The sequence below is a fragment of the Micromys minutus genome (genome assembly GCF_963924665.1).
Source record: "Micromys minutus genome assembly, chromosome: 32".
Taxonomy (NCBI): Eukaryota; Metazoa; Chordata; class Mammalia; order Rodentia; family Muridae; genus Micromys; species Micromys minutus.
The window spans coordinates 21,722,161-21,744,266 of NC_137967.1; the positions used below are offsets into that span (position 1 = coordinate 21,722,161).

At 48.1% G+C, this 22,106-nt stretch overlaps 1 protein-coding gene across 1 annotated transcript; it reads right to left on the reverse strand.

Moving 5' to 3' along the window:
* Window positions 1-1,482: 1,482 nt before the first annotated feature.
* On the reverse strand, window positions 1,483-21,761 carry ZNF541 (zinc finger protein 541; the record flags this gene model as incomplete). Its single annotated transcript, XM_080908913.1, has 14 exons — window positions 1,483-1,651; window positions 1,742-1,923; window positions 2,061-2,201; window positions 4,224-4,312; window positions 4,780-4,855; window positions 6,291-6,394; window positions 6,698-6,840; window positions 7,292-7,352; window positions 10,062-10,380; window positions 11,743-11,902; window positions 12,169-12,227; window positions 13,981-15,811; window positions 17,103-17,343; window positions 21,455-21,761. The coding sequence occupies 14 exons, from the start codon at window positions 21,759-21,761 to the stop codon at window positions 1,483-1,485; spliced, it is 3,882 nt and encodes a 1,293-aa protein (XP_080765039.1).
* Between the last annotated feature and the right edge of the window lie 345 nt (window positions 21,762-22,106).

Consider the following 22,106-nt stretch of genomic DNA (forward strand, 5'->3'; position numbering starts at 1 on the left):
TCTTTACTAAACTTTACTGATAAGCAGAGAACATTCCAGGAAGTGTTATGTGAGTTGGGTGTTGTGAACAGGAAAAGGCAAACGATATCTTCCTCTGACCTGACCCTTTGCCAGTGAGCACTTTCCCAAATGTACCTGTGCTCACAGCTGTACTGTGACCTTAGAGCTGGTGAGTCTGGATGGCCACCAGCAGTTATGGTTCCACATCCATTTGCTGCAAGCTGCCATCTTTTTGGAACAATGAGCTATGCAGCAACAGATGAGGCAAGTCTTGCATTTCCACTCATGGAGTTGAGTCATTCAGGGTAGAGCGGTGGAATGCTCACTGCAGAGCAATGTTCAGGTCACTGGGAACACCCATCAGGCAAGGTGCATTTCCTCATTTACCAGCTACATACACTGGAGGAAAATGTTCAAGTAGGTAGGAAGAAAGCCATTCTGGCTCCTGGGCTGCCCTGTACCCCTCATTTTCCTCCAACAAGGTGTCTCAACAGCTCCCTCCTGCCTTTAAGCTTTAGCTGAGATGTTGAGACCTTCTCTGTAGTGCTGGGATGGGGCCCTGGGATACAGGAGGCGGGGCATGGTTCTTGCAGGTTGGGGTTGGTATAGATGTCTCTGACCTTATATAGGCTGTAGCCAAGGCACCATTCTGCCTGCTATCAGGATCTTTCTCCTTCATTTCTGGTTGAGAAGCTACATCCATACATGCTTTTTTTGTCTTCAGTCTAACCAACCCTTTCCATTATCATGGCCAGATCGTGCCTCCTGCCACTACCTGTGTGCTCATTCACCGCTGCCACAAGGCCCCTCCTAAAATGATCTCTATGAAGACGGGGCTTCCACTGTTGTGTGTGCATGTCCATCTGCAGACCGAGAAGAGCTGGTGGTGTGCTGCTAACCAGAGCACAGCTGGCTGTGCCCACCTTCTCCCCTCTATCTGCTCACCTTCTGGCCCCAGCTATGGCCCTGAAGTTTCTGCAAAGCACACAGGCTTGGGACTTGGAAGACAGCTCTTCAAGAACCCAATTTAATAAGATACAAGCAGACACGTAAAAAAATACACCTAACAATATACAGTCATTGCAAGACTAGGGATGGTGGGAATGCAAGGAGGCCCTGCCCCGAGGAGGGCCCAGCTCACTGTATTTCAGGTGTCCTTACTGATTGTCTCTAACCAATGTCAGTCCCATGCCTACAGCTCAAAGCTAAATGACACCTAGACCAGACCTTCTGCCTCCCAGGGTCCCCTGCTCAAAGTGACTGGGACTGCAAGTAAGCAACTATTAACTAGGAGAGAATGGAGCCTCGGGCTACCCACATGACTCCAAAGCTACCTCGAGAGCTTCTGCCTGTTCGTGTCCAAATGCTAGCCAAACTTGCTAGCAAGGGTAGAAGTGAGAGGACAGAGAGGATAAGAGTGCTCCAAACACTTCTGAGGAGCCCAGGGCTCTGGTTCAGAGCTGGATCTCTTCTAGCAAGAAGTCACCACTGCAGGGGGCCCATGTCAGCCCCCAGCTCCTCTTCTTCCTCCTCTTCTTCCTCCTTCAGTGGGTAGGGCTTCACAGGCCACTTCACCCTAACCGGTTCCACATGCTCCTGGAGACGGTGGCGCTTCATGTGGGCATTTCGACTCTTGATCTTGTCGAATACCCTGAGGAGTCACAAGGATGTGGGTCAGAGCCAGAGGAGCATGGGAAGCAAGTCAGGCCAGAGGGTAAAGGCCCAGAGGGAAGGCTGGTACCTTTCACACTCTCTGCAAGGGAACACGCCCTGGCTCTCCATACTCCCTGGAGGCTCAGGGGTGCGCTTGGGGGCTGCACTTGGGCTGGAGTGAAGAATAGACTCCCTCCTGTAACTCTTGGTCTTTATCTTTAACTCAGGAGTTGGACGGTGGGTGGGTCTCTCTCGAGGGCTGCAAGTCACCTACAGAGAGGGTAAAGATGACTTAGGACACTAGTGTGGTATCATGTCTTCCACAGGGAAACCTTCCCTTGAGAGCCTCCACCACCCTCTGGCTGGACCACAGAAGCACCCAGACCACTTCCTCATGCGTCCTCTACCTTGTCTTCAGTCCTTTCTATCTCATCCAGCTCTCTTCTGCCCCTCTTCTCCAGCCCAGGAGCTCGGCCACAGTCAAATTTAACCATCTTTTTCCAGATGTAGTAGTACTCAACACACTGTGCTACACTTTTAGTCTGGATCTAGTGGAAAGGAAGATACAGAAGCAGGCTGTGGGCAGTACCTCACATGTGAACTCCACCCTGGAAATCCCTTCTCCAACATCTCTGCCCATGGCTGGGCAAAGGCAGGGAGGGATCTTGGTCCTTCTGGGTGGTGAGGGGTCCAAAGTGAAGCCACACAGTAGCCATCAGCATGCTTCTTTCCCACAGGAAGACACACAAAGGCCCTCTGGTAAGGAGGCTCACTGTGACATTACAGCAGGCAACAGCCATACTTGGTGAGATTAAGAGTAACACAGAATGCCTTTCCTCTGTGGTGAGTTTTCAGCCACCACAGCTAAACATAGCCTAGGAAGCCCTCCAGGGAAAGTGGCCCCAGAGAAGGACAGCTCTAAGTGCACAGCACTCAGGCCCAATCACTGATTCTTGAGAAAACACGACTCCTGAGTTGCATGTCATACCGCGTGTGACTGGAGGCAAAGGCAGCATGGTTTCTGAGAGCTCCAGGACAGGCTGGAGTACACAGTGAGTTCCAGGCCTGTCAGGGATATAGAGCAACTACGTTTCAACAAACATGACTTCTGGTGGGCACTTTTAATCCAACACTTTGGGAGGCCGAGGGCAGCTAATATCTGTGAGTTCAAGGCCTGTCTAGTCTACAAAGTAAGTTCCAGGACAGCCACGGCTACACAGAGAAACCCTGTCTTGAAAAACAAAACAAAACAAAACACCAATCAATCAAACAAACCAATGACTTCTAGAGCCAAGTGTAGTGAGTGACATGGGACCGTAATCCTAGATCTCAGGAGGCTGAGGCAGGAGGACTGAGAGCCTGAGGCCATCCTGGGACAAACACTGATGATGCCTTATATTAAGAAAGAACCTCTGGATGGTGGTGGAAGGAACAAAACTAGAGAGCTGGAGATGGGACCTAGTGGTAGAGAGATTGCTTACTGTGAAAGAGGATGTGGGTTCCATTCCCAGCACCAAGAAGAGGGGAAGAGGAAGGAAGGTAAGGTGGAAGGAAAACTGAGCTGCCTGTGAAACTTTCCCAGGAAACTAACCGACCAAGTGAGGGCCTCACTCCAGAATACACTTTCTTCACATAAATCTGAAACTGCTTGTGTGCTGTCACTAACTAGAAGTCAAGCAGCATGTCCTCTGCTTAGGGAACAGCTCCAAGTTAATAGGAAATGGAAACTGGCTTCTGCTTCTAAGAAAGATAGAGCAACAGGAGCAAATTCACCTTCCAGCCAAAAACAAAGAAAGAAACGGTGCTGGGAAGAGTGGTGAACTCTGAGAGCACGTACATGGCGCTCATAATCACTTTACTTTATCAATGGGCTCACATAAGTATCCAGTGTATAAGCAGCTAGATGAAGTGTGGGACACATGCTGTTTGACCGCCCTAATAATGTAAAACTCTAGAAAGTACAAACTTTCTTACAGACCAGGGCTGACCAGGGACATGGAGGGTGGTACGGTGGCATGTGTGATGGGCTGCCAGGGAAGGAAGTAGTACTGGGCATCACAGAGAAGTTGCTATCTTGCCTGTGGTGACAATCTTACAGATTCATATATCTGTAAAATATTCATCCGTGATTATGTGTGGTTTTATATATGTAATTTTTTAAAAACAGAAAAAAGAGCTGGGTGGTAGTGGCACACCCCTTTAATTCCAGCAGAGGTAGGTGGATCTCTGTGAGTTTGAAGCCAACCTGCTCTACATAGTGGGACAGTCAGAACTACATAGAGAGACCATCTCAAAAAACAAAACACCCAATCAAACAAACAAACAAACAAACAACAGCAACAGAAGAGAGCATTGGGTTTTGTTTGTGTATTTTCCAGCACACGCACAGGAGTAAATCAGAAAAAGCAGCGAGTGCTGAGCTGGAGTGAGCAGCACTTACTGATGAGAAGCAGGGCAGCAGGGTAGCCTTCTAAGGTAGCAAGCCGCTTACAAGTTACTGAATGTGTTGCAGGCAGGTAGGGACAGTTGTGCGACACAGGCCTTGCTGCCCCAGCCCTCTGTCATCTTACCGTCTTGTGTATCAGGTAAAAGTCCTTCTTGTGGGCACAGAATGCCTTCTTGAAGAGCCTCTTCTCTATGGGGGTCCAGATGTCGGAACCTGCCGGGGAAGGGTAGGTTTTTCTCAAGGGACCACAGCCTGACTGACATTATGAACATTGATGTGTACTAATTTCAGACAGTGCTCCCTAATGCTACAAAGCTGGGGTCTCACTATCCTCATGTTACAGACGTGGGCAATGGGCTGGGACCTTAGTGGCCTAACAAAAACAGGTGGGCTCCAGCTGCCTGACTTTGACGTGCTCAGCTTAAGTCCATACCCCCCGCCCTAGTCAGGAACACCAATCTCACTGGAAGAACTCTGAGTGAATGATAGAATAGGGCTGGTGGGGTTTAGTGAGCTCAAAGCAGTGCCTGCTGAGTCCCTGCAGAAAAAACAGGCCCTTCAGGAACACAAACAAAGGCCCTGAAAAGAAGGCCAAGGGGAAGAGGCAGAAGTGAAGTTTGCCATCATCCCTGGCAGAGATCAGCCAGGTCCCAGTATCAAGCAGCCCTTTTTCCAGTCACCTGTGTAGCGATAGTCAGCCAGTGGATGAGTCCGGGGCTTCTGGGGTCCTCTGAGTAACAGGGTCTCCAGGGCAACCTGGAAGGACAGGAGGTGTGGGCCACTCACGAGGCATGAGAATCAGGGACTGTCTCCATTCTTCTTTCATTGAAAAACAAATGTCTCTAATGTCAACTTGTTCAAGGTGACCTATAGGTGCTTGGTCCTTATGCTAGTAGACAACCTGTTGGCCCATGATGACCTCATTAAGCACCCCTTTGAATGTCATCTTTGCCTTAAAAATATGACTTTTTTCATGAAGAATACAGTGTGTGGTTTGTAAGGCACATTCTCTGACCCACCAGAGGCTGCTGCCTAGAAGAGTGCCCTCTCAGCCAGCACTCCACTTTATTCCCTCTTCTGCACTCCATGTGGGCTACTTTTTCCTTTCAGCAGAGCTGGGGGTGGAGCTTGGCCTCACATACCAGCCTTTAACTTTTTGAGACAAAACCTAATACTGTAACCATGCTGGTCTTAAACTTATTCCAAGTGCCGGAAGCACAGGCGTGAACAACCACATCCCTCAGCAATATTTAAAGCTTTTGACTCTCGTAAGTTATAAGCCCTGTGAGGTAAGGGGCTACTCTAATCCCCTTTTTAGGATCTGGTACAAAACGAAAATGAGGATTTCCAGAGTGGTGGTGGTGCATGCCTTTAATTCCAGCATTTGGAAAATAGAAGCAGGTGGATCTAAGTTCAAAGCCAAACTGGTATACAGAGCAAGATCCAAGACAGCCAGGGATGCTCAGAGAACTCCCTGAATGAGGACAATGGAGTATCAAGCCAAGGACAGAGGCACACATGATGAAGTATGAAGCCAAGGACAGAGGCACACATGATGAAGTATGAAGCCAAGGACAGAGGCACACATGATGAAGTATGAAGCCAAGGACAGAGGCACACATGATGAAGTATGAAGCCAAGGACAGAGGCACACATGATGAAGACCCAGTGGGTGCTCAGTATACACATGCCAGACACTGCCCCCACAGCTTGGCAGACACTGCCCCCACAGCTTGGCAGAAAGCATGGCCCAGCACTGGGTCTCAGGTTTTAAACACTGCTCCTCCTACTCTACCCTAGAACCCCTTCTAGAGCAGTGGTTCTCAACCTTCCTAATGTTGTGACCCTTTTATATAGTTCCTCATGTTGTGGTGACTCCCCAATCATAAAACTATTTTCATTGTTAATTCATAACTGTAATTTTGCTGTTGTTATAAATCACAATATAAAATTTTTGTTTTTAAATGGTCTTTGGGTGATCCCAAAAGGGTTATGACCCACAGGTTGAGAACTGCAGTCCTAGAGGATCAATAATTGGCAGACAAATCCTGTAACTGATCCACCTTTACTCCCCCACGCTGCTATTCCAGCCTCAAGGGACTGCAGACTTGGACCTTCACCTTCCCTCGGCTGAGCCATCCAGGTCCCTGAAAGCCCAGCCTCAAGTGTGCACAGGGTGCCAGGGTCTCACCTGAACACTGCCCTGGGCGTCATGCAGGCAGTGCAGGGCAAGCTCCAGGTTGGTGCCCCCTCCTGGCATCACACTGGAGCATGCTACATTGCAGAGCTCCATCACTGTGGTCCCAGCAAAACCGAAGTGCATTAGGAAGAAAAAATGAAGTCAGGCATGTGAGGGAGGTGGTCTTCCTCAGAGCACAGGGGCTCCTGGTCAATTCCCCTTTCCTTACATCCCCAAGGTAGGGGCAGGCTGAGTAAGGGGACGAAGAGGAACCATAGGAACCCTGGCCTGGCACCTGCACTGGCAAGTGGGAGGTGGGGAGAACAATGCAATAAGGGAGAGATGCTGGGACAAAGGTACATTTCCTGCAGTTGGATGGGAAAGGAGGAGCCTTGGGATCTGACCAAAGCCTCAGCTACCTCTGTCCTGGGTCTCTGGGTTGGTCATCACATCTCCCCATGGCTTCCAAACCAAAGACGCTACATTCTCCTCCACTCTGGCCAGCGGCCTCTCCTGCAGTTCTGGGATCTCCGCCTGAAATCTGCTTCCTACGTTGATATGTCTGAAACAAGGCCACACACAAATATTGGGATGCAAAGCTGCCCAAGCCAGGAAACAGCAGAGATGTATCATGCATTCTGCTCAGAGCCACAGCCTGCACATGGCAGTTTGCTGTCATTTCTCAAACATGTGGCTGCTTATTACCCTCATCACCCAACAGACACAGGCATTTCAGAACACCTGTGTCAAGCTACAACCCACAGATGCACCAGCCTCCTCCACCACGCTGTCACTACTGTCCAGAACCCAGGTCTATGGCAGAGATGCTGTCCCACCCATGCACCGCAGAAACTTTTGACCTACTGTTGGAGAGACCCACAGCATCTGTATGAAATATCTGCATCTAGTCTGCCCTTCCCTCAGAAGAGAGGCCTGGGAAAGAAGGCTCTGGAAGATCAGGCTGGTGAAAGCACCTCACTAGAAGGACTTGGGAACTAAGTGTTCAAACTCACGGTTCGATGCTGATTTTAGTATCATCCTTCACCACACAGATGCCAAAGGAGCCGTCTTGGTCTAGAAAACACACGGGGAAGGAGCTCAACAAGACTGACCTAACAAGATTCTCTGGGCCTTCTACCTGCCTTTGTGGACATGGTGAAAACAAACTGTAAGGCAGGGAGGAAGAGGAAGACCTCTGAAAACAGCAGAAGAAGAAACCGAGTAATTTAAAATAAAACAAACAAACACAGAGCAGGTAAGACAGGCAGATCTCTGTAAGTTCAAGGCCAGACTGGTCTACACAGTAAGGTCCAAGACTGCCAGGGTTATACAGAAAGACCCTGTCTCAAAAAAACCAACCAACAGGTGAGGCTCCTGAGATGGCTCAGCTGATGAAAATACTGCTGAGTCTGAAGAACTTAGATTAATCTTTGGGGCCCATGTGGTGGAAACAGGGAACTGACTGCTACATGTTGGCCCCTCATTTCACATGTGCCCACACACAACAGACAGATAGACAAACATAAACAAACAAGTAAATAAATAATAGATGGTTAAAAACTAGTAAAAAACCCCACACATTAAAACAGTTAACAGGCCTGTGAGATTGCTCAGGTATCAAAGGCACTTGTCCTAGACCCTTTGATTCGATTCCCAGAACCCATTAAATGGAAGAAGAGATCTGACTCACAAGTTGCCTTTTGAACTCCACACATGGAACCCGTGCACATACGATTAATCAACCAATAAATATATGCTTTAAAAATTAAAAAAAACTACTTTCTCTTGATAAGAATCAGAGTCTGAGAGTCTTGAGCAAGCTTGACTTTCTTCCCCACAAGCTCCTGACTTGGGTAATTAGTGCTTTCTTCCAAGGACTGCACTTAAAGATGGGGCTACTCCACAACACACAGCTCACAGGCTTAAGGAAACTGCAGAAGGACCTTTGAAATGCTCTGGTGGGGAAAAGTGTTTACTGCCAACCCTGATGACCTGAGTTTGATTCCCAGGCCATACACTGTGGAAGGAGAGAACTGAGTCCAAGATGCTCTCTGACCTCCACATGTGCACAAATAGATGTAATTTTTTAAAAAGAAAGCAAAATTTAAAAACTTAACAATTAAAACATCATGAAAGGCAGAACAATGGATTCTCATCAAGGAATAACTTTAAGAGGTGGGAATCTGGTGATAAAAAGTACAATGGTCCAAGTTAAACTCAACAGGTTTGCCAGAGTTGGTAGAAGGAAATGATCAGCAAACTTGGAGGGGAATGAATTCAGAACCTGAGGAGGGAAAGAATGCAGAAGGGTGTATACCACTGAAGGCTGAAACCACAGGCAATGGATGCCTGGGACAGGGGAGGGGAAGGGAGGGTGGGGAGGGGAGGGGAGGGAGGAGGGGAGAAGAGAATGGAAAGATATTTGAAGAGAGAATGGTAGGAGAGCCCCCAGATTTGGTGAGAAACAATATACACATACAATAACCACTGTGAATCTAAATAGGACAAACACAGAGGCAAAAGTGCAAAGTCAAAGATTAAAATCTCAAAAGCAAAATGAGAAAAACAGAAAGCAAATATTAACCCGCCTCATCCTATGCAGATTTCCAGTAACACAGTTGACTTCTAATAGATTGGTGGTTAGAAGACAGGGGCACAGGACTGTGCTGAAAGTAAAATGTCGTCTTATACCAGAAAGCTAACCTTAAAAAGCAAAGTGAAAAAGACCCCCAGATTTAAAGAAGATAAAGGAAAATCTGTTGCTACCAATCTTGGCTTATGAGAAATATTACAGGGTGATAATCTTCACCCTTGGGAGAAAATTACCAAGACATCCCACAGCACAGATGGAATCTGAACATGGCTGGGAGTAAAAGAAGCCAAGCATAAGGAACCACATACTGTGATTCCATGTGTTTGAAACCTTTCAAGCAGCCAAGCCTATAGAGACAAAAATTGGATGAGCTCAGCCAGAACCTGGACAAGAGAATGAGAAAGGAATGGTGGCAGTTTTTTTTTCTTGTGTGAAAAAAAAAATATCTGAAAAGCAATTATGGGACGATGATAGATAGTCCTGTATCATTACTGAGAACCACTAAACCACTATGCAGTTTAAAGTTACAGTATTATTTACAATAGCCAAAAGGAAAACAATACCCATTCCTATCAACTGATGATTAAAAAGAGTGGTCTGGCCATTGACTATTATTCACCAATAAAAAAGACGTTCTAACACACTACCACCGGTGAACCCTGAATACATCAAACTAAGTAAAATGGAGGGTACACAAAAAGCCACACATTGTATGTTATCACTGATATGAAATACCCAGGACTGTGAGAATGAAAGCCAGAAGGGTGGTGTAGCTACCTGGAGTACAGGCTTCTGGGATGGCAAAAACCCTCTAAAGATAGTGTGCAGGGAAGCTCAGAGGCCAGAGAGCAGTCTCAAAGCACAAGCTTGAAATGGCTGATCTGCATGGCAGGCAGGCATGGTGTGTGTCTCTGCCTCCATAGTGGTTATAAAAATGAACAGAAGAGGGACTGACCTGAGTGGCCTCTATGTGTTCTTTCTGGATGTTAAAAAGAAAGAAAAAGAAAACCAAAACAACCAACCAAACCTTTAGAAGAATCATCTTGGTATGTTTTTGAGTAGCACCGAGTCCCCCAGAACAGGCACATACAAGGCTGGAAAGAATGGCTGGCTCATGTACCACAAGGCAGAGAGATTGTGGGCCAGAAGCACCTTAGACTGGAGCAAAGTAGCCTTCTAGCCTCACTCACCAAGTACAGGGCTGATGAGGTGGGGCCCAGCCCTGGATGTGGAGCAGAGTGTATTGAAGTACAGCCCAGAGCCCTCACGAATTGGGCTAAGCATAGGCGGTGGTGTGTAGGGAGAGCACTGAAACAAGCCCTTCAGGAGGTGGTCCACCAGGAACACAGGAGAGCGCAGGCAGCTCTGGTGGCACCCTCCTGGGCCTGGCTCCCCCAGGACAGAGGGTGTAGGAGGGGCAAACAGGGCCTTGGGCTGGGGCCGCTTCTTCCGCTTTCTGTACTGGCTGCTCTCCTTAATGTCTCTCTCTTCTCCATCTTTTTCTTGTCCCTAAAGAAAAGAGGATAGAACCACAGGTGCCACCTGAAACCATCTGTTGTACCAACTCCATCTTCAGCTTGTCCAGGGATGGGAAAATGAGGCTTGTCATGGGGACAGAAGGAAGGAGGATATGTATGTCTGCCATGTCTATACCCAGCCCCACATAAGCCAGAGCTGACTAGCACAGTCAGTGTAGTGATATCCTGAGGCAGAGCCTCCTCCTCCAGTCATATAGGGATAAACAGGGCAGTTCAGTGGATCAAGCGACAAGTATTCCAAGAGTGAGGGTCAGATACAGGGTGTGTGGCTTTGATCCCAGCACACAGGAGGCAGAAGCAAAGTGGAGCAAAAGCCTAGCCTGATTTACATAGCAAGTGAAGCAAAAGGCTAGCCTGATTTACATAGCCAGTTCCTGGTAAGGCAAGGCTATAATAGAGACCCTGTCTCACAAAATAAATAAGCAAACAAAAAACTCAGAAAACAAAAATATGTATTAAAAAAGGGGAGGAAGCCAGAGACAAGAGTATTATGGCAACAAAAATGTGCTCTCCCAGATGCCTGAGTCTTTCATGAGACAACACTGGCCTAGCACCAACCCGGGCACTTCGGGCAAGGGTCCAGTAGTAATGATAAGACTAAGGGAGATCCATCACTGCAGTCATAACGACCTTTCATATCTTCTACTATTCCTTCCCCCCGCCAGCCTTCCTATTCTTCCAGGTCTTAGCTCTGACATACCTTCCTGCCTAGCCCCTCAGCCTTCCTCAGTTCCTTCTTCTCCTGTATCCCAGCCCTGCAATTTTTGGGTCACTGTTGACTAGGGTCAAGACTTGGGCTGTCAATATCATTCTGTCATCAGCACTCACATCATTAGGCTGGACATGGGCTCAGGCAGTGCTGACTCTGGGTTCAAACCAAGGTTTCTAGAGTGAGGACTTCTGGGTGTTTCTGGTTTGGAGTTTTCCTAGGATTTCCACAGCAAGTGGGAAACAGCAGCTGGAGAAGCACCCATCTTGGCTGAGTTCCCCAGCTATGGTTATGTTCTCCAAGGGCGTTTTAGCCTTGGGGGACCCTTGTCCCCAGCAGGCCTCAGTAAAAAATTGTGCTAAATACCTGAGCATAGAGTTAGTAGCTCTACGGTAAGGAGCAGCCAGGGAGAAGAAGTGGCTCCTGATGACACAGAGAAGTCCACAAAGCTGGTTCAAGGGCTGGTGGGGTTCCTCCAGGCCTGCACAGATGGCCCTGGCCCTCATGTCATCCCATCATCCTTACCAGGATGCTACCTTTAACCTGAGATGGATGCACTGTCTCTTCATCCATCCCCAAGCCTGTCTAACCCCAGACTACAGAAGCCACCGTTTGCCCATTCACCTGTTGCTCCTGCTTCCCTCGAGGTGATGGCCACTGGTCACTATGGAAACACATGTGGCTGCTCAGCCCTTTCTCGGTGTAAAACATCTGGCTGCAATTCTTGCACACAAACGTGCTCTTTGACTCCATCCAGTCTGTGGGACCCCCATTTGGTTGATGGCTGTGGATAGAGAAGGCAGAGGGAGGATGGAGAATGAAGCTGTAGCCCTGACTGCTGCTTTGTTGTTGCTGTCTTTGCTTTTGGTTTGGGTGTTGTTGTTTTGTTTGTTTTTTGCATGTAACCTCAATTCACTGAAAACTTGTACTAAACAATGAAAATGGAAGACCATATTCAACTTTCCAAGGGCTGATATATCCTCTGTAGGGATGGAGGCATCTGGCTCGCTCACTCAAGGCAGTACTGGGAAGCTAGAGGACTGAACTCACCATCCTCCTGCCAGGCTCTCTTCCTTCACTGGGTGGGGGAGTCTGTAAATGTTTCCACCCTGCAGACGAGAAGATATCTGAGCCAGCAGAGCCCAGACAAGGGAACAAGGAAGACAGCATTGGGGAAGTTGGCTTGATGGTGCTCTGGGCAATGGTGTCTCAGATCTGACACCAAAGCAAAGCAGAAAATCCAACAGACCCACTGGACCCATTAAAACTGGAAGCTTCAACTCCACAAATATTCACATAGAAGATGAAAAAGCAGCTCACACAAGGAAAGAGAAAGTCACATGCCCGATGTAGATACAGAATGTGTGTGTGTGTGTGTGTGTGTGTGTGTGTGTGTGTGTGTGTGTGTGTGATATGTCATATATATGTCAGCAGTAGCACAGAAGACACCACTTCATAGCCTAGTGTGACTGTGACAGCACAGAGCACGGAGAAACCAGGGCACATGTGCATGGCCAAGGCACTAGAAGACTGCTGTTCTCTAAAAAGTAGTCTGGTCACTCCTTGAACATTGAGCAAGTGACTCTGCAGGATCTGGCGATTCCAGTCCTTGGGTCTAGTCAAAAGAAACAAGAACATGCACCCCCCACAAAGCTATACATAGCCTTCCCAGTAGCTCACTCACATGAGCCAGAGTGGAAATAGTCCACTAGTAAATGGCCAAAAACTGGCCTGTCTATCCACTGGATATTTCTCAGTCAGAAAAAGGAACGGAATAGGTATGTAGCAAGATGGCGGGGGGGGGGGGGGGGTAGAGGGGAGGAGAGGCACTTGCTGCCAAGTCTGATTATCTGGTGGAAGGAGCTCGTGCTCCCACAAGCTGTCCTCTGAGTCCCACATGACCTGTGACATGCTCATGACCATATTAATACCCACCCCAACAAAAAGTGTGCCAAGTGGCACAGGTCTTTAATCCCAGCGCTCAGGGGAGGCAGAGGCAGGCTGATCTCAACTGATCTCTGTGAGTTGAAGGCCAACCTGGACTACATAGCAAGTCCCAGGCCAGTTAAATTTACATACCTGACTATAAATAAATGTAAATATTGTTTTTAATTTCTAAAAAAATATGAAGCACTGACAGATGCTGCCATATTAATGGACCTTAATCACGGGATACAAACAGGCAACACCAGACATAAACCACAGAACATCTGACTCTACTGACATGAAATGTCCAGAGTAGCTGAACCATGGAGACAGAGAATTTGTGGGTACCCAGGGCTGGAAGGATAATGGTAGAGACACCAAAAGACTAGCGTGATTACTAAGGGTTGCAGTGTATCTTCTGGGAGTAGTAAAGTGTTCTGGCCAACAATAATAGTCGTGTAAACTTGTGACTACACCAATGTCTGAGAAATAACCAACTTTGTAAGGGTTCATTATGCATTATTTGGCTAACAAAGATGTAAATGTTTATAAAGTAGTAGCTGTGAGATGGAGGAATGATGCTGGTCTCACTAAGAGGAGTGGCTAACTGCCCAGAGCAGATGGTCACTGCATGATGCACAAAGGACCTGGGTTCTGAGTATGTGTGGGGGATACACAGCCATCACACAGTTAACAGTTAATAGAGGAGGCATTTATCTCCCTCAAGAGTTGAAGGAGGGAAATCTAGGTGGAAGTAGGAGGCAAAGGAAAGCGGAGAAGGTAGCTTAGTGAACAACGGCAATCAGTGCCTCTTAAAGTCACATCTGAAGACCTACTGCAGTGGGCAAGTACCTGGACAGTTCACCAATGCTAGACATCCAAGGACATACACACAGCCCTGCCACAGCCCAGAACATAATAGAGGGCTACAAATACCTGGATTCTGTTGAAGATTGTCAGCTTGGACTTCATGTCTCTGGGTGGATCTGCTGGAGGCCCAGCTGATGAGAAGGAGGCCATGGCCACCTGGCTGGGAGAAGCTGCACAGCACACATCCATCTTCACTTTCTCCTTCCGGAAACCTGAAAATCTCTGGGCTCTGGGGTGCCCTGAGAAGAGCCTGTAGCCTCCACCTCGGGGGCAGGCTGGGCCCTTCTCACCTCTCATGGCCCCTGAAGCCAGGCCATTCTCTCCTTGCCCCTGTTTCCCAACCAGCTGGATTCCAGCTGACTCATCTCCACCTAACTGGGACTGCCTGGAGCCTGCACTGGGGATAATGTCCCCCAGGTCCAAGGTCCCTTTGGCCAATGAAGAGCTGTCTGGATTCCGGGAGGGGTGCAGAGCTGGCCCCGTGAGGGATGGTGGTGCAGAGGCCACTTTGGGGCCTCCTTTTGTGTCTCGCCTAGGGCCACCAGGAGACGTTTCTCTGGACACTGCAGACATGGTTTTCCTCCTGCGGACTGGAGATCCCTCTGGCTCTGAGTGTCCAGGGCCTATCTGGAAAGAATCTACAGTGGATACTGGTGGCCATGGCCCCTGCAATGGCTTCAGAGTAGACTGCTTGCCCTCAGGCCCTGGTCTCTGGGCTGAGGCTGTAGCCACCTGGGTATGAGAGAAGATCCGCTGTGACTTGGCAATCATCTGGAGCACCTGCATCTGCTCATGGCTTACCAGAGACTCCTGTGACTTCATGAACAGCTGCCGGAAGAGGGGCGTGGCATCTGAGGGGAGCCCACCTGTGTTCTGTGCATCTTGGAGCCCAAGCTCGGTGGGGCTCTGCCACTGGAATGACTCACAGTCAGGTTTGCACTTTTTGGGAGCCCAGGTTTCATCTTCCCCAGTTGCCTGCCGGACTTCACTGGAGGCCTCACCAGGGGCCTTTAGGAGTGCAGGAGGAAATGGCAACAGGTCCTCCTGGCTGGTGCCCAGGCTGGGTGAAGGTTCCACTGAGGTAGGGGTGCTGCTGGGCCCAGAGCTCCCCTCAGAGCCCTCCCGGGAGGCCACGGCAGGGGGCTTGTGGACCATAAACACATTGCTGCCTTTGTTCTTGGGACAGCCAGGCAAGTTCCGGAGCCACTGAAAGTTGTGGCTGGAAGGCTGGGATCCTGAGGGGACAGAGTGACCCCTGAAGAGAGGCAGGCAGGCCGGCAGGGAGCTGCCCTCTGGCCAGCCCTCCAGGGAGGATGGGCGTTGAAGCCGTGGAGACTCTGGCTCCAGCTCTGACTCTGGTAGATCGGGGGCACTGCTCTCAGCTGCCCTTGACTGGACAGCCGTGAGCACTTCAGTGGCAGCGTCCTTCCGTGGGGGATGCGTTTCCTCGGGAATCTCAGAGCCCAGGGTTCCTGGGGCCCCCGGGGCGCTGGCCAGTGTACATGGCCCCAGTGAGGTGGGGCAGGCGCAGGCTGAGCTCCTTGCTTCAGTATCAGAAGGCCCCACTGCTGGGCCAGGAGAAGGAATCTTCTGGTGGACGATGCTGCTCACAATACAGCGAAGGAGGTCTCGGTTGGGCAAGACAGAGCCAGGGGACCTAGCTTCTGGGGGCCCCAGGGACCTCAGGCCACTGGGTGGAGGCTGGTTGGCCACATCATGGCTGTGGGCTGGGTCCCCATAGGCCTCCTCTTCTGGTGGAGCCTCCTTCAGGATGCATACTCCATGCTGGACTTCGTAGTGGCGGCGCAGCGAGCGGTAGTCACAGTAACTCTTGCTGCAACCCTGCTCGATGCACACGAAGGGCTTGGTCTTCTGGTGGGTGAGCATATGCCCAGTCCTGTAGTGAGACACGGAACGAAGGTCACCAGGAAGTCACCACACCTCAATATAGGAACTGCTTGAAACCCCTACTTTGTCTAACCAACTGGGAGGGACTCACTTCTCTGCGCTCATCACTAACAAACACTGAAATCCCATGGAAGCCAGATCAGCTTTCCCCCAAAGTGAGTTCACAAGAGACAACAGGGATGTGTTAGGGCACGCACGCACGCACATGCTCACACACCACTTTACTTTGGGCTCACAAAGCCCTGGGTGTGTGTGGAGGGGTCTCTAACTTTGCTTTCATATGGCTCCATCAGCCTTCTTGATAAGCAGAGCTCTATAGAACACATCTGAGGAAATGCCAATCTGGGACCACCACAGTGCTGTCTGTGGTGACAGCTTCCTCGAACAGACCCCCCCCCTTCAGCCAAGAAACTAACTTACCGAGAGTTAATAAAAACTTCCTAGAGCCAAAAGGCAATAAATATGTCAATCATCTGTGGAACTGTAAATGCATGTAAATATATGTTGTGCCTACTCCTGCTTATGTATACAGTAATGGAGTGAACAGTAAGCCCTTATTTCTGGGGTTCTAACAGTCTAGCTTTGGACAATCCCAGTGCATGTGGCTGGGATGTTTTAATGACTACTGTCTTTCTATAGAGGATGTCCATGATCTTGTGAGGGAAAGACTCAAAAAGACCTAAGTACCAGTCCTAGGAGAAAATGACCTCTGCCTAAGGTGAGGCTGGGCTAGAGGTAGACTTATCGAAGTCTCTCCTTCTACCTTAGGCATTGTCCTCTCCCACTCTCGAGCCACACAGCAACAGAGACATTCATAACAAGGGAATTTTGCTCTAAGCTTTTTTTTTTTTTTTTTTTTTAGGGGTTGCAGACCTGTTGTCCTTAGACACCTGCGAGGGACTTAGGCATCTCTTTACCAAGTTAGCCAACCTCATTTGTACTGTTTTCTCATGTAGTCAGGGTGGGCCTCAAATCTGTAATGTATGTAGTTGAGGTTGGCCTTAGACTCTTGCTACTCCTGCCTCCACCTCCCCAGTGTACTATCATGCCTGGTGACTCATCATATTTATAAACTGCAAATAGAGGCAGGGATCTCCTCATTGGTGTAAATTTGGAGGCTCAGTAAAGAGACTGCCCCAGACAATAGCAGTGTGAAGGGAACAGGGGACACATATCCGAGGAGCACAGAAGTGGGAACAGAGGACTGGATGGGCGGGTGACAGGGTGGGGAGGACAGGTGCATGCCCTCTGCCCGCCTCCTGGCCAGACTCTTGACATACAGGTGGTCCTGCCGCTTGAAGGCCTTGCTGCAGACTTTGCACACGTGTTTCCTCTCCTGGCTGTGCGTCAGGTAATGCTTGCTCAGGGAACTGGCACTGCTGAACACTTTCCCACACAGGCTGCAGTCCAGGAGTGGATTTTGAGGGGAACTGTGCTGCCGCTTGCCTTTCCTTGTACTCCCAGTGGCCCTGCCTCCTTCATCAGCCTCTTTAGGCACTTTGAGTGCGCCCAGCCCCAGGTCTAAACAAAGGGAGAAAGCACAGGTTATGTAGAGATAGGATAGGGAGTGCTAAAGCAATACAGACCCTCAGCATAGGACCCTGTGCACCTGAGGACTCCTCCACCTCAGAGGCTCCACACAGCTAGAAGACAAGGCTTAGCTGGAAGGAAACTGAGGTCTAGAGCAGGCCCTGTCTATAGGACTGCACCGGGTCTTGGTACAAGATGTGGAGGTATATCAATGACATCAGCATGAGCTTCTAGGACAACAGTATATATAGGACAAGCAGGGGTGGAAGCCAGCCTACCCACACAATGTCTACCTGGAGATGCATTGTCCAAACCAAAAGCACTCGCCATCTTGCTCTGCTCTTGGATTATCACCTTTTTACCAAAAAGAAAAACTGACCTGCTTTTTCTAGGAAAATGTTAAAAACAACCTTATATCTGACTAGAGAACTTGGAGTAGGTAGATGTGAGTGCTTTATTGCTTTATTTGCTCTCTCTCCCTCTCTTGCTCTCGTTCTGTTTGTGTGTGTGTGTGTGAGAGAGAGAGAGACAGAGACAGAGAGAGACAGAGACAGACAGACAGACAGACAGACACTGGGGATTGAACCCAGGGTCTAACATGTGCTAGTGCTTAATACGTACTCCATAAATGAGCTACACATTAACTTGTATTATGACCTATTAAACAACTTTCCAAACAAAAAATGGAAAAATATCTAAAAACATGGAAGAATATTCATACTATAATACTTACTACTAAAATAGAAAGAAAAGAAGAAAAGAGAAAGCAGTCTATTTAAAAACAGAATTACCCCAGATGAGAAAAAAAAAAAGTACATTTAAAAGAAACAGGGAAGCTGGAGAGATGGCTCAGTGGTTAAAAGCACTGACTGCTCTTCCAGAGGTCCTGAGTTCAATTCCCAGAAACCACATGGTGGCTCACAGCCATCTGTAATGAGATCTGATGCCCTCTTCTGGTGTCTGAAGATAGATACAGTGTACTTATCTTAATAAATAAATTTAAAAAAAAAAAAAAAAAGAAAGAAAGAAAGAAAGAAACAGGAAGATCGGGGTTCAATTACAGAGAGATGGGCAGATTTTATTTCTCTTACCCCTGTGTGTATCTGAAATTACCACGTTTTCTGTATCCCTTGTTACCATATGAATTATGTCTCCTGAAGGGCAGTGGAAGGATTGGAGACATTTAGGTGGGGGAGGTGAAGTGTCCAGTACTAGAAAGGCCAGTGTGTGGAGAGAGAACAGATAGGTTGTGTCTTGTTTCAAGGGGACAGAGAGAGGCTTGGGACAAGAAGACTGAAGGGAGAAAAATCACCTTGGCAAGTAACTAAACAAAAACTGTAAAATATAAAAAGATAAAACCAGGCTCCCTTGGATATAGTCGTCAGCCTTGCTGGGGTACATTAAGTCTACCTTAAAGCAATGGCAAACCTAGAAAACAGACCACATCAAAACAAAAGTGACAAGGACATAGGAATAAGCAAAGCTATTGGCCTAGACAGTCACCTGAGTTTTCTAGAAAACAGTGTCATGAAGCTGAAAAACTGCAAGCAGAATGTTCAGTGAACCAATCCAAAAGGAAATTCAGTATGTAAAAAGCTGTTCACTGCAGCTGGAGAGACAGAAGAACCAGAGTCCAGTTCCCAGCTCCCATGTTAGGCAGCTCACAATTGCCCATAACTCCAGCTTCAGGGGATCCAGTGTCTGCTCTGTCCCCCCCCCCCCACCAGACACTTACATACATGTAGAATACACACCCACAGACATTCCCACATATGCATAAGCAAAATATTTTTAAAGCTGTTCATGGAAACCCTTTAACAATCCAACAACACAGAACACCTGTGGTAATAGCGGTCGGTCTGCTGTCTCAGAACACACATACACCAAGTACTTAAAGCAGCAAACACAGTCATATCAGTTATGTGTGTGAGTGTACTGTTGAAGATTGGAACTCAGAGCCTTTAATGTGCACTAACTGTAAAACATAAACAGTATATATCTGAGCAATTTTACCCATGAATTTGAAGATTTATGAGGTAGACCTATTGGTTCACACTTGTAGTCCCAGCCAAGGTAGGAGAAATGCTGAGTTCAAGCCAGTCTGGGACACACAGTGGACAGTCCCCACAAAACAAAAAAGTATTTATGTGTGTAGTACATAGCTTAGAGGTGGTTTTTTTTGCTTTGTTCTATATTTTTTATAATAAATACATTTTTCTTTTTTTCCACAGAGACAGGGTTTCTCTGTGTAGCCCTGGTTGTCCTGGGACTCACTCTATATACTAGGCTGAGTTCGAATTCATAGATCCACCTGCCTCTGCCTTCAGAGTGCTGGGACCAAAGGTGTGTGCACCAATGTCCCCCAGGGACATTTTACTTTTCTAACAAAAACATATAGTCAGGAGTGGTAGCTCATGCCAGTGGTCATCAGCAGTTGGGAAACAGAGAAGAGAATTACTCAGAGTCTGACAGCCTGGACAACACAGTGAGGCCCTGTCTCAAATAAATAAATGTAAATGAATACCTTAGTCCTAAGTATTTGGGAGGCTGAGGCAGGAAAATCACTTGAGCCCAGGCATTCAGGGCAAGCTTAACTTGATCACTAGCATAGTAAAAACATCTTCTCAAAACAAAAAAAGAAAAAATTGACATATGCATATTTACTTATATGGGCCTTAATTTAAGTTTTAAAAGCATAGAGTTGAAATTTAATGCTTGGGTTGGGGTTATTGTAACAGTTGAACATAAAGAAAGGCTAAACTAAGCAGAACCCTAAGAATAACATGACAGTTAGGGTTCCTGTGTCCAGGAAGATGCACACATCTCCACCACAAGCATTTTTCAGAATCACCATGGCCCACGGTGAGTGCCATACCACAGCCATGGGCCTGGCTAGTACCATAGTCTGTCTTCCCAAGTGAACTCTCCTCTAAGTTCCTAAGACTTCTTGCTTTCCAACACAGGCAGGCCTATCATTGCTTGGTAATCTTTGGAATGGGGCCTGCAGAAATCTTTCATGGTAGCAAGTTCTTGGAGCACTTCCTGAGACACAATCCCAACAGATTATTATCTGAGTTTCAGGGCATTTAGACGTGGACTTCCCTGCAAACAGTGGGATTATAAACTCCTAGGAGCTCTACCCCAATCAACCCATTGAAGCAACTTGCCAGGAGACAATAAAGAGGGTCAGAACCAAACCAAACCAAAACCAAATGAACTCTATCCACAGGCCAACAGTAAACTAAAATGAGACTTAATTTCTCAAGCTGCTCAATTATTTCAGTAACTCCATCTTGTTCTTCCATGTTGGAGAGGCTGTCTAAGAAGAAGCACTGCTGACAGTACTGGCTGTGAAACAAGCAGCCGGGCGCCATGCTGTCTACAGTCCTGGAGCCTCCGTGTTCTAGAAAGATGTCTTTGAAAAAGACAAAGCAGGAACTAATCAAGTGCCTAATACCTGCCTGGTACATTATGGTATATGGGAGGCTTCTGCAGTCTTCTCCTTTGTCACTTCCCACCGCTGTTGTTCTGGAGCGGGGGCATGAGAGGACTGGAGTCCCCTTATTTTACAGCTGAGGACATGAGGCCTGCAAAAGCTAGACAAGTACAGATCGGAATGGACAGGATCCTCACTTATTCTGGAAGGATGCTCTTAAGGTATGGCAGGGATAGGATAGTCCCCTACAAGCCTGATGGTCGGCCCACACACAGATAAAAGATCAGATCTCAGTCTGTGAGATGGCTCAGTGGTAAAAGCACATGCCATGGAAGCCTGAGGACCTGTATTTAACCCCCAGAACCCACAAGCTGGGAACAATTCCAAGTAGGCCAAAAGTCTCCTGTAAAAGAGATTTTTGTTTTGTGTTTTTCTTTTCCTTTCTTCCCTTTAGTTTAGCATGTTTGTTTTTGGAGACAGGGTCTTCTTACTATATAGCTCTGGCTAGCCTCAATTTTTAGTGTTCCCCGTTTGTCTTCTACACGCTGAGATTATGAGTAGGCATCACCATGCCCAGCTAAGGAGACCTTTCCTAGCCAATGCCAGCAGATTCAGTCCCTGGCTACCTGTAGGACCTGTAGGTGCTCAGTCCATGAGCAGCCTCACCTTGTAAGGCAGTCTGTGATTCAGAGTCTGCATACTCTTCCAGCAGCTTCACAGAGTCACTGTCCTTCCCCGAGTATAGGGACAGGGCGTCCAGATTGTCCTCCAGCACTTCACTGGGCATATCTGATGTGGAGAGACTGGGCTCAAAATCCAAACCGCTTAAGCCAGCATAGAGCAGGTCCCGTGTGCTGGGGCCCAGGTCCCGATTGAGTGTGTCACTGCAGTTGAGCCCTTGACTCTCAGAGAAGGATGGGAGGTGCCCTTCCGACGGAAGTGCTCCCTCTTCCCCAAGACTGTATGGCTCCATGGCTTTCCACTGCCAAATCCTGGCCAGAGCCCGTGTCCAGAGTCAGGAAGGGGAGAGCCCTGAGAATGAACAAGGAGGTATTAGAATTGAGAGGTGGTAGGTGTAATAGGCAGAATGTGGACTTGAAAATGCAGCTACCTAAATGGGCCTGTTTTTGGCCATTTAACCTTGCCACACGACCTTGGGCAAGTTCCATGAGCCCCATGTCCTCATCTGTCAACGAGACAGGAATGGTGGACTGCAAGGAGACACACGAGGTACCACTGCCCAAATGGAGGTTCACTGTGTGTGTAAAATGGCCTGGACTGGCAAAGTCTCATACCCCCTCCCCCCGCAAAAAAAATG